Below are 12,953 nucleotides of genomic sequence, written 5' to 3'. Positions count from 1 at the left end.
TGCAGGTCAAAGGCAATTTGTACATCAGTGTTTGCAAGTCTAACATTGTCCTCTCAAAGATGTAGAGCTTAGTAGCTATGACTTAAAAAAAGGTCAATGCTGGCCAAAAGCATCCTATCACTTGTGAAACTTGTAAGGCTGCTGTGGGAGCAGAGGGCCATCACTTCATTATGTGTAAGTATTACGATGAACTCTGCTGAATTAGAATTTTCATGGCTGATGTGAGTCTGGGACGGGAAGGGGGTTGGATTGTAGTCTTTATAATATTTGATTTTGTTTATTATTGTCACATATACCTAGATGCAGTGAAGTTTAATTTTGCATGCAGTACAGGCAGATTATATCATATACCATATCATTTAAAGTGCATTAGGGTAATAGAACGGGGTGAGGAATACAATTTTATGGCTTCAGAGAAGGTGCACAAAGAGCGAGGCCAACATTAAATTTAAAATTTGAGATGGCAATTGAGATGCCTAATAATGGCAGGGACGAAGCTGTTCTCGAAACCTGTTTGTATGTGTGTATGAGTTTTTGTCTCTTCTGCACGACAGAAGTGGTTGGAAAAAGATTATAACTGGGGTGGGGGATCTTTGATTAGGTTAGCTGCCTTCCAGTGCCAGCAAGAAGTATAGAATGGAATCAATCGATGGAAGGCTTGTTTGCATGATGGACTGGGCTCACAACTCTCTGTAATATAATATGTTGGTCACTCAGCCAGTGCTGGTGATGGCAGGAAATGCAGCTTGCAGTGGACACTGTCAGCACTTGTGGCTGAGTGCCTTTACTAGTTTAGTGCACATGCTGCAAACGGGGCTATGGAGTATCAGGCAATAGTGTTGTTTAAGATGGGGTTCCACAGTTTGGTCTGGGGGGTGGCTAACCCCTTCAGCACAGTCTGGACAGAGTGTGCCACACCATTGTGATGTGCTGTACTGTGTTTACTTGAAGCAGGCATTGAGGCAATGTGCTGGACTCTGAGGAAATGGGAAGGTGGGGGCAGTTTTTGAGGATAATGTGGAGGAGGAGACGCTCTGTGTGCATACCAAAGCTGTGCTACACCAGGCAGCACAAACCGAGCCGGACCCAATTGATATCCAGTTCCACTGAATGATAGTTGTTTATAGCAGACCATCACGGACGGTCAAATATCCATTGGTCTTGAAGCACTGTGGAGGTGCCTCTGTTCATTTTGTTTGAGTTTGCTTTTGCTGGGCACAAATAGAAGCTCACTGTGGGAATGTTCCAATTGCTTGCCTGTGTGTGTCGTTTCTCTACTGGATAATGACAACCTCTAGGTTTTCACTGGACTATTGGTCACTTAGAAAAGTTGTTTACACAGGATTTTTCTAAGGAAAGGTACACCCTACAGTTAAACACCATCAAGGGAGACAGAATGGGTTCACTAGGTGAGGAATTGTCCTGCCATGTACTTTATGCTGTGAGCAGCATTGCTTTATGCCTGCTGCACCATTTCATTGCTAGTGAGGTGCAATGCCAGATTGCCAGTACTTATCTGGCGGCACAGCAACCTTTCAAAGATGGTGCGGACACAAGGGATTCCAGTCTTTCAGAGGATAGTGGTAAGTGGTGTGTTGTTTTGGGAAAAGTGGGTGGTAAGATTGGGCTGGAATCAGATGAATGTGACACCACAGGGAAGAGCAAGTAGTTAATGAGGCGAGTGTAGTAAGATACAGCAAAAGAGCTCACTAGGCCTTGTGGCAAAAAAAGTCCAAAAAAACTTGATGAAACTTACAGTTAGTCAAATAAACATAAGATTCTGTCCACCGTTGTGTTGCCTCATGACACTAAAAATGCTGCATCTAGTTATGTTCAGAGATAATCATGTTCTGTCAAGTGTTCAGAAACAATCATGTTGCTTTGATACATTAAACAGTTGCATCATGAACAAAAACAGAAGTTGTTGGAAAAGCTCAGCAGGTCTGGCAACATTTGTGAAGGAAAAATCAGAGTTAACATTTCGGGTTCAGGGACCCTTCCTCAGAATAGTCGCATCATGTAGTGTCGAGATCCAATTGCGTTGAGTCAAGATTATTGACCTGGAATCGTCCCGAGACACCTAAAATGCTATTTAAATCAGACAATACTCTTCTATTATTTAAGCTGGCTAGATGATAGAAATGAAAAGTGGGCCATAATGATGGGAAAGTTCAATGATCACTTCACCATCAAAAAAAAAGTAATTTATCGAAGGGCTAAATGAAAGCAGCAAGTGTCATTGCTTAAAACAGATGATAAACCATAAGCAGAGCAAGCTGCAATGTCCTTTCAATATGAAAAGGAAAGGGTCCCAGTGGATTGGAAAACTGCACATTGTAACACTGCTATTCAAGAAAGCAGGAAAAGATAGTCCAGTTCACCAAACATCCATAATTGAGTAAAAACTGAAATCCATTATCATGGAAGTAATAAGAAACGATTTAAAAAGTGATAATATCATCAAATACAATCAGCATGATTATTTGGAAGGGAATTATATTTAGCAAAATTTATTAAAGTTCTTTGAGCATGTATTATGTAAGGCAGATAAAGGGAAAATGCTTCAGATGGTACTTGGATTTCCAAAACACTATTGATTAGCTACTACATGAAAGGCTACCCCACAAGTTAAGAGCTTGTGCTGTGGGAGTGATAAATTAGCATGAATTGATAATTAGCTAACAGGAGTTAGCTAACAGTGTCAAGATAAATGGGTAAGTTTTAACTGATACACTGTAACCAGTTGGAGTTCCAACAGGGTAGATTTCTGCAGCCTCCACTACTTACATTTCATATTAATGACTTTGATGAAGGTACTGACTGACCGTTGAAAGATAAAATAGACTGTATAGGCAAAAGGAAGGGCTAAAAGGGAAAAAAAAAACAGACTCTGCAGGTTTACTGATAATTACAAAGTACACAATAACAGCTCAAGTTATGAACATGTGATGATATGACTGGATAATATGATCCCATGCAATTGTTTGAATGTGATTGGATGATATAATCATGTGTACTAAGTTGGTATGTAAACTGCAAATACAATTAGGTGGAGATAGGGTGAGTAGGTGTGTAACCTGTGATAGAAGCTTGTTATCTCTCAAAACAGTGTAACTTTCATGAAGGGTACATCTTTCATGCATACAAGAATAAACATTTTAACAAATAAACTTGAGCCTTGCCTGGTCTCAGAAGACATAAAGGGTAAATCTTACCCTTTCACTGTATAGTGGCTGTTATATGTTCTTGGGTTTGCTAAATATTTGATATAGGATTTATTCCAGAACGAGTAGTTCACAGAATTTATATTCGTTTTAAGTCTATAACAAGTTTATTTATGCTGCTTTAAAATATTTCAACAATCATAAGATGTTTACACATGATCACAGATCTGGCTTCTTGGGTTTTTCTAGAAGTTTCCATTTACTTTAGCCCTCAGAATCCTAACCTAGCCATAATTACTTAAACACAGTGAACCCTGATCATACAAGTACTAATACAACCGAACACAGATCAATTAAACCATTGAATACTACAGTAACAAAAATAGACAGGAAAGCAAGTTGGGGGATGATAGATAAATGTCTGTGGAGGTATGCAGATGGGGCAAGTGAGGAAGCAAAACTTTTGGCAGATGCATTATACACGAATGTAAAGTTGCCCAATATGACAAGAAAATTGAAAAGCAGAATTCTTTTTAAAAAAAGAAAGAGCAGAAAACTACAGTACAGAAGATTTGAGTGTACTTGTCAGTGTGTAAGTGGAGCAAGTAATTCGGAAGGCAAATGGGTTGTTGGCCTTTACTGCATAGGTGATAGAGGATAAAAGTAGCAAAATTTTACTTTAACTGCGTAGTGAGACTACATCTAGCTATTGTCTATGGTTTTGATCTGCTTATGTACTTGAATAGGAAAGTGTTCAGAGCTGGTTTGCTAAGAGTTTTTCACAGAATTAAAAGTGTTGACTTACAAAGAAAGGTTGGGTAGTCTGGGACTACATGTTGAATTTAGAAGAATGAGATTGAAACATAAAATACTGTATCCTGAGAGAACTTGACAAGATTTAAATGAAAGAATATTTTCCCTTGTAAAAAATCTATAACTAAGACATACAGTTTAAAATTAAGAGGCTTGCCAATTTAAAACTTCACAAGGAAAATTTCTTCTCTCAGAGAGTCACTCGCATTTGGAGTTCCCTTCCCTAAACAGCAGTGGGGACTGGGTCATTGCGTATGTTCAAGGCCGAGTCAGACATATTTTTCTTGTAAAGGAACTCAGGCACTATGAGATCCTGATGGCAAAGTAGAGTTAAGGTCATATTCAGATCAGTCATGATCTCATTGAATGATGGAGTCGGCAGAGGGCGCTTCTGCTCTTATTTCATTTGTTCCAATGCATTTTGGAAATTTAAATATATTGCGTCTACTGGCTTCCCTAATTTATCCAAACTTTCTGTTTGTGAAATCCAATTTGTAAACGACCTGCAACAAACTCCCTTTAGGGCTAAATCAAAAGTATGGCCAGTCGTGCATTCCAATCAAGGGGATGATTGTTCTAACACACACCCCCACACACATAGATATTCATGCACAGACACACATACAGACAGGCTGATACAATGAAGAAAAGGAACGAAAGAATTCCAATTAAGAATTACTTTGAATTTCTGGTTTCAGGCAAAAATCATATAAATTGATGCCATATATTTATTTTGTTTTCAGTGTCCAGTGAAGATTCATTTCTGTAGCAGCCTGGATTCAAATGGATGCAGTTGGCTGAAGTCTTAGATTTCCTTTCACAGTTGATGAAGGCCAGAAATATGATGTTAGGGGATCTAGACTTTGTCAACCTTTCATGCATATTCGCAGTTTCTTCTGGAACTGGGCGTCGTTGCTGAGAGCAGAGTTTAGTTGTGGTCTCACCATTTAAATTGTTAGCAAACTATGACGCTGTCAGTAAACTAGATTTTTAGCATATTGAGGTGAGTGTTCATAAATATATACAGTCAGTACTGCTGCAGCGTGATAGTTGCGCTCCTGAGCAACATTGTGTTATTGAAAATCATGCTACAGAAATAACAGGGCCTATGGGAAAAATGGGGCTGGGGTTAGGGTTGGGGTTGACCACCAAAAAAAATCACTCAAAAAATCACTTAAAAGCACAGTCTGAATAAATATTTAATTCATGTATAATAATTAAATCAGAGTAAATTTAACACCTTATCTTGAAATAATGTTAAGATGACTCGATGGGGGAGGAGGTTTTGAGGTTGCTATGTTGTTAATGCAGGGACTGAGGGTCATCATCATCACCATCACCTTCAGCTGCAGTTGTAGTTATAGGGTTAGGGTGAAAAATAATTAACCCAGAAGTGGAAGGCTGTGGTTCATTGTCTTCTGACTGTTTGTTTTGGGGGGTGAGCTTAAAAATGACATCCAGTTTTTGCTGCTTTGCCCTTTTTCCTCTTGCATGATCTTCTTCCACCACCTGCTACCCTGCTGTATTCTGTAATCTGCATTTTAATAATCTAAGAGAAACAACTGCTTCTCAATCTCCCTCAGGATAGAAGACGAAACAGAAGCGGAAAGCTCTTGCGGTGCCGCATCCTGGACTTCATCTTCTTCACTTCCAGCTTCCACTTCCCCCTCAGAGACATGTTGTTGTAGATCACAGAAAGATACAAGCATCATCCTCACTCTCCACTTCTTCAAATCCAATTTGATCTAAGTTGAAGCATTCTTTGTTAGTTAATTTTTTTACTTTGGGAGGAAATGTGCTTGCATGCTTCTCGTCTGCACTGGCAGCTTCGCCAAATAACTTTGCATCATGGAGAGCACTGCGGTTCTTCAAACCAGCAAACCAGCCACTGCTATCACTACAGGCTGGCACATCTGCAGGATTTTCAGCTATTTTTGTCAGATCTTCATCAATTGATAAGGCTTTTCTATGTGCTTAGAAGCAGTTCCATCTTCTCATTTTACTTTGTCTGTGACTTCAGAGCTTTGCTAGCACTCAGGCTTGTTCCAGCAATACAGCTTGCTTTAATCTTTTCTGTATTGTCTCTGTATTCCTTAATGTGAACGATATCTCACGTTCTCTCACTACGCTCAAAACACTTTATAACATCTAACTTCTCTTCCAGTGTTCTGGCCTTTCTTTTACATTCACTACCTGCAATTTTATCACCAGGACACTGACATTTTTGTCACTTTGTCCTCACATTTTTGTGGGTAACACAACAGAATTTGCAAACAAAAACTGAAAATCACTGAATCATGTACCTCTCACAGAAAGCACTTCACCATGAAGTCTGAAAAATGATCATGTGATGCACGCATGGAGACTCTTTCAGCACTAACATTGCACATGCTCAGGACAAAGCTCATAAAACAATCATGCGGCGTTGATGTATACCCCTCCGCATACTGACGGAATTACGTTATAGCCGACACAAGTTCCCGTTTTAGAAATAGCATTCCCCCATTTGTCACTCACGTCATAGCCAATTCACTTTGCTAGAAACGCATAATAGCAGAACCAACTATAATTTTTAGAATTTTCAAAGAACAGAGGAGTTTTGGTCATGTAATGAATTGATTCAATTGAGTTCCAATTTAACTCAAGGATGTACATATTAAGTAAATAGGATTACTATCCTTACAGGCAAAGATCGAGTACTCACCTTAGGAGGTAAAAAGAGTGATTTGAATTTCCACATGTATAATGGATCATATATCCATGCACCTGATCAAAACTCATTGTTGACTGCATTAGATTGATAGTGGGCAACTGGCAACATTGTGGGCATAATGAGTTGTGATCACTCATCCCAATTACCAATGCCCTTTTGAGTTTGTTGACTGCTAAGTCCACATATGCAATGGTCTAAAATGCCAGGAGGGAGAAGGCTGACCTCTGCTCAGGTAACTACTGATTGGAACTTTCCACTTACTTCATGTCATCAATGAAAGCTATGTTTTAGTCCTACAAAATGTGTTTTAAAATTCAAGCAATAAAGTATAGCTTTTAATACAATTTGTGATCTCTGTCCCTGTCTTGAGGGCATAAAATCTATCCTACTAGTTACATCCTCAAAGAGATCTAATAAAAATAACCCATTTTACACCTTCAACATTTACTTCCTCCACCAGCAATGCACAGTGGCAGCACAATGTGCAATCTACAAGAGGCACTGCAACAATTCAACAACTACTTTGTTACTGTTTCACTGTCCTGCGTCAAAACCTGAAACTTGCTTTCTAATAGCATAATGGGTGCACCCATCCATCCATGGATTGCAGTGCTTTAAGAAGGAGGCTTATCGATGATCCTCACAATGGCTATTAGGCATGTGGTACAGTGGTAGAGTCTCTGCCTCTAAGCTTTCGAGACTAAGGTTCAAGTCTTACTTGCTCCAGAGGTACATAATAACATCTTCAAGCAGGTTGATTCAAAAAATAGGTTAAATTCTGGCTAACCAGCAGTGCCGACATCCATGAATTATTAAAAAGAAATCATAAATTTGCTTTTGTGAAACCATGTTGACTTTGCCTAATCATACTACATGAAGTGCATTTTAAAACCCACTTCATAATAGATTCCAGATTTTCCTAACAATTGTTGTCAGATCTCTCCATCCTTTCTTGAATGAGTGCGACATTTCTCAACTTCTAAATGAATTGGACCATTCTAGAATTAGGAAATTTCAGAAAAATGTACTAAGTATGTACAGTAAAATAAATAAGGGTTGAGGTAGATAGATTTTTATTCTCTAAGGAAGTTGAGAGAAATTGAGATCAGATCAAGGCTCAACCATGATCTTATTAATTGACAGAACAGGGTCAAAGCATAGACACTCCATTCTTGCTCCTATTTCTTATGCTCTCATTTTGTAAGCGGACCATATATCTCCTAATGTACAAGTGCCTCTAGTTTTACACTACTTAAAAACTATGTGGATTTATCTTTTTTGTCCCAGACAGATCATTCATACTTACATATATAGATATCCATCTGCCAGAGTTTTGCAAGCTCAATTAATCTAAAAATAACTTTTTAATAATTTATGGTTCCTCAAATACTTCCTACTAAAATACCCATCTTTGTATTTTCAGCAAACCTGGATATGGGACATTCTACTACGCTATGTTATCAATAATTCAGGCACAAGTTCAGATCCTTGTGGGAACCATTGTCATTTCCATCAGGTTAAAGTACATACCGGTCATCCCCAGTTTCCATCTTCTACCACCTGACCAATAACCTAACCAGGTCAATAACTTGGTTTCAATTTTATGAGCTCTAATGTTAGCTGACTGTCCAGTCTGTACAGTATTTCATTTGTTACAAAGGCCTGAATTTTAACTGCTTTTAAGTGGTTGCTATTTAAAATAGGTGCTTAAATGGAATGGATGCTTTGTTATTCCAATTTGGCCAAGTATTATTTCAAACTGCAGGCAACAATATTGTCCAGTCTACCCTTTGGAGATTGATTGATTTTAAAATGGTTTTACTATGAAGCCTGAACAGGAAAACAAGTGAGGTTTCCTTCATCAAGTTAAAACAGCCAGGAATTGCAGCCTGGCCTAGGAAAGGGCCAGAAAGGCATATGTTATTGATTTTATTTTTCTGTCTCTTTGGGTGTCATGAGGACAGGAGGTCTACTCTGAATCCCACAAGGAATCATTGGGCATTCCTTGGTCCGAGCATATCTCCATCTCCTACTGGAAGCAGCTTCGTGAAAGCTTTTATAATTGGGTTGGAAGCACTATGGCCAGCGCTTCCCAATTTTCATGAAACTTCACATTTCTTCCACTTCTCCTATTGCTGTTCTTTGAGATGCACTCACCAAATCTTTTTGCTATCTTGAAAAATAGGTCTCCACTTCTCCACTCATCACTATTCCTTCCCTCCCCCTTTTATTCTTTTTACAAATTGTGCTACAGTGGAATATAGGATGTAACATTGCACAAATCAAAAATTCAAATTGAAACAAATTCTTATCTAGAATTCTAATCTGCAGGATGTTAGAACGTTTATTATCTTTTATGGAGCTTTACATTTTTATGTAAATAATGGGGAGATATTAAAATCTGTTTCAAAGTGTAATAATCCTTACCATTTTTGTCTGCTCGCCGTAAAATCTGAAATAAACCAGAGATTGATAAAAGTTGCATTAGTTTCACACCCAGAAGAAAAAGCCTTGGTGAAGTAACACAATATTCAGAAGCTGTCAGCTTAGGTTTATTTTCTTGCCAATATTCATGAGATGAGACTCATAATGTTATTCATAGTTCTTGCAAATGAATCATCTGTTTCAATTTATCTAAAATGGGTAATATCTCAATGTTTTAGCTTATTACAGGTTGAAATTTAAAAAGTTAGACAGAAATATAATTGAATGAAGAAATTTGATGTTTTTATTTATACTGTTCAACATTTTGACATAATTTAATGGAATTAGTTTGCTGTCTGTAATCTTTGGCAGACAAATAGTCAGCTGAGAAGATACATTTTGAGAATGCCTCTTCAACTTTAAAAAAAACTGTTCTGTATCTAATAAACTCAAAAACTCTACCGCATATGATTTAATCTTCAAAATTAGATGCAATAATTGAGAAATCAGCATGCTGGTATATCTGTTGTACAATGAATACTGGGTATCTTGTATCCCCACTTGGGAGTTAAGTGCTCTTTTATGTAATTTCTTTAAGAAAATTGTGTGAAAATTTATGTTTTGATAAAATATTGTGAATTGTATTTACATAAAGCCATTACTGTCAACCTGTATTTAATAACACCATTACTGTCCTCAGTACTTTATTTGTACAGTTTAAATTAATGTAATAATCCCCTTGCTCTGTATCTTTAACCATTTCATATATTCTGAGGGCTCTTCTATATATAAACAGAAAGGCTCAAGAGGGCTAAATTCACATAGACATGAAACAAGGGAAAAATTGCTTACATGTTCTGGTGTCCTGTCAAGTGGATTTGGAGATCATATCTCCATACTTGATTAATATGAAATAATTGAACTGTCTCCACTACTCACAACTATGGGAAATTTTCCTAACAGGGGGCTGGAAATGGAACGTCACAAAACCTTCTAACGTGGTATGTAATGGCCATAGTGGAGACTGTTACAGTTACAACAATTAAAAGACTCTGGATCAGTACATGAAAAGGAAACGTTTAGCGGGATATGGGCCAAATGCTAGCAAATGGGATGAGCTCAGATTGTGGTGTCTGGTCGGCATGGACAAATTAGACTGAGGGTCTGTTTCTGCGCTGTATAACTCTTCGAGATCAATGAACACTGACTGAGCATCGGTTGAGTCCAGTTGGAATAATTGGCAGAAGGCCAACTGGCTTTTCAGATGTGGTTTTGGAAGTGGTGGAGAAGGTCACTTGGAGGTGGAATCTCACCTTTTCACCGAGTTAGTGATGCAGAAACAACATTCATTTTATGAATCAGTGGCAGAAGTACCTGGCTGCAGTGCTTGAACAACTTTCACGGTCTAACAATGGCTACTATTGGCCACATGCTTCTTGACTGCTAATACAATGACTGCCTACTTGAAGTTAAGATCCATCAAATTTGGTTTCTTTGTGAACAAATTGAGCAAACTGACCTCCTAATCAATCAAGCTTATTTTAACAGTGAGCCCGTGCTCCTGTTGGCCGTCGAGTGGAGTTTTAGGACTAAGTGTAGTGATGGCGCTTGTATATTTTCAAAATTCACGCCAGAAAGTGTGGTAGAACTCTGTGGAGACTCTAAAACAAACTTCACTAACGATCATACTAACTCGGTGTCTGGCAAAACACGTGCTTTTATGGTTCTTGATAAATTTGCTTCTTATAGTTTTTCCTTTGGAACACCAATTAGAAAGAAGCTTATCGTAATTATATAGAATTAGCAACACAGAAACAAGTCCAAAACTATTGTTTTAACGTGGATATACTTTTAATTATCGTCCAAATGTTTGTTTTATATGTGTATGTGCGTCGGGGAGGCGAGTATGTATTTAATCTGCTCATGTTTGAATCTATGTAACAAGAGCCAAGGATCACACAAGATTACATCTAATCGGGTTGGATCCTTCGATTCTAAATCGGGGCACTCTGCCAAACGATAGCATTCAAAGTCTCAAGCTCCGCTCTTACATCCTATAGATCATTTCAATTGAAATCATTTTGCCTCAACTGTAATTCTTAAAAAGCAGGGCTATAGCTTTAATGTCGCTGTTTTTTTAAATGCAATTAAACGCTCAAAAATGCACTGAAATTAACATATACACAGGTCCAAATGCAAGTAAAGAAGCAAAACAAATCCAAAGACCTTTCCAATTATTTACCATTCCCAGCAATAGAAAACAACACCACCACATAAGTGGTGTCCCTTTATCACCTCACTGACTCCAAGGGATATATTCAGGGCATTCATTGTTTCAAAATCTGTTTCTTTCCGCGTTTTTCATTTTGCTTCTTCATCTGCTCGCCCGTCTATTAGGAGTTGTTTAAATTGCATTACATGTCTCTGTTCCTACATGTGCAGTGAAATAAAGTACGGCTCGCTTCAGCTGTACATGTTGGCGCTGCAGTTCGGGGTTAGTTAGCAACAACCATATTCGCTCGATTATACTGTAAGGAATCTTATTTGCTACTCACATCGCGAAAGATCGACATGCCCTTCTTCGGCTGTAGCGGCGAATTGCTTTCACAATCAGATGCTTCTGAAGAAAAAGGAAGTGTTTCCGGACAAGCCATAATCTAATAGGTTTACCCTTTTTTTAAAAAAAGAAATGAAAACAAACTCAATGGTGTTTTAGAGATAACAAGGTGGAGAGCTGGATGAATACAGCAGGCCAAGCAGCATCAGAGGAGCAGGAAAGCTGGCGTTTCAGGTCTGGACACTTCTTCAGAAATATGTGGTGATTTAGTGGTGTCTTAGTTTGATTGAGCTTGAATGGAATATGTAGAGCAGCGTGTGCTGTGTGAAGCTGGCTGCTTATGCTGCTTCCTGCCTCTGGCCACTGCAGCTCTTTATCGGGGCGATTCTGTCACTGACACACACTCACTCACAAGTCGCTCACAAGCATCACCTCGGGCACAAGGCGAGCATAGATTTGACTGGCTCCACGCTACCTCTGCTTAAAAACCCACTGTGCAGCCGGCTGGATGCGTTATTATCACAGCACGCAGCACACGCCTCTCTTTCTCTCCGTATTTCTCTCCAGCCTTCTTATCTCTCCCCTCTGTCTCCTTCCTCCCGCGTTAGTCTACATCCCAACCCCCGCCATCCCCAATTCTCTCCCTCCTCCTCCTTTTCTAGTTTGCGCCTCTCTTTCGATTTGGTTTTTTGTTTGTTTGATCGGTTTTCTTTAGCTTTCTGTGGTTTACTTTCTGCCCTTTAACCGTTTTCTGTCACTTGAGATGAGATTTGACTTCACATAATCCTATAAAACGAGCGGTTTGTCCATCATGCCCAATCTACCACAAGTTTATTCAATGTAAATACCAGCGCGAAGAGATGGATGGTGTATATTCCCCATTCCACACGACCTTAAGTCAGAATTATCCCCTTCCTCTTTTCTAGTTTATTTACATGCCTTTTTGATTTGCTTTTCATGCATTGTTGTCTGATTTGACCTATCATTCTGTTTCCCTTGCGTGATTCCTTTAACTATTGTAACCTGCACAAATAAATCTGATGGTGTCAGTCTATTATTTCCAACTAATGATATCTAGTAGCTTGTAATAAATACAGTTGTCGTGTAAAACATCTAACTCAATCTGAGATATCATAAGCAAGTCCATGTCATTATCCAGCGAGCTGAACAGTCTCTGAGCCATGCTACAAATTGTACATATAGGCCCGAGCTTTGGCATGCAGAGAGTAAGGGCCCTTGACATTAAGCGTCAAAGGTATGTCAGATCAAAGCTACAATGCAA

The 12,953-nt window shown here is 38.7% G+C and overlaps 1 protein-coding gene across 2 annotated transcripts in view; it reads right to left on the bottom strand.

Annotated features, from left to right (window-relative positions):
* The window catches only part of necab1 (N-terminal EF-hand calcium binding protein 1), a 161,692-nt gene extending 149,432 nt beyond the window's left edge, over positions 1-12,260 (bottom strand). For both annotated transcript variants that reach the window (XM_048530129.2, XM_048530130.2), the window contains exons 1-2: positions 11,670-12,260; positions 9,118-9,142 (exon numbers count right to left, since the gene is read on the bottom strand). In XM_048530129.2, coding sequence (XP_048386086.2) covers positions 9,118-9,142; positions 11,670-11,768 — 124 coding nt within the window. In that variant the 5' untranslated portion in view covers positions 11,769-12,260. The remainder of the gene's footprint in view (positions 1-9,117; positions 9,143-11,669) is intronic.
* Positions 12,261-12,953: the final 693 nt, after the last annotated feature.

Source organism: Stegostoma tigrinum, chromosome 5 (genome assembly GCF_030684315.1).
Source record: "Stegostoma tigrinum isolate sSteTig4 chromosome 5, sSteTig4.hap1, whole genome shotgun sequence".
Lineage (NCBI taxonomy): Eukaryota > Metazoa > Chordata > Chondrichthyes > Orectolobiformes > Stegostomatidae > Stegostoma > Stegostoma tigrinum.
The sequence above is the reverse complement of the archived record's forward strand: the minus strand, read 5'-3'. Positions and strand labels throughout refer to the sequence as shown.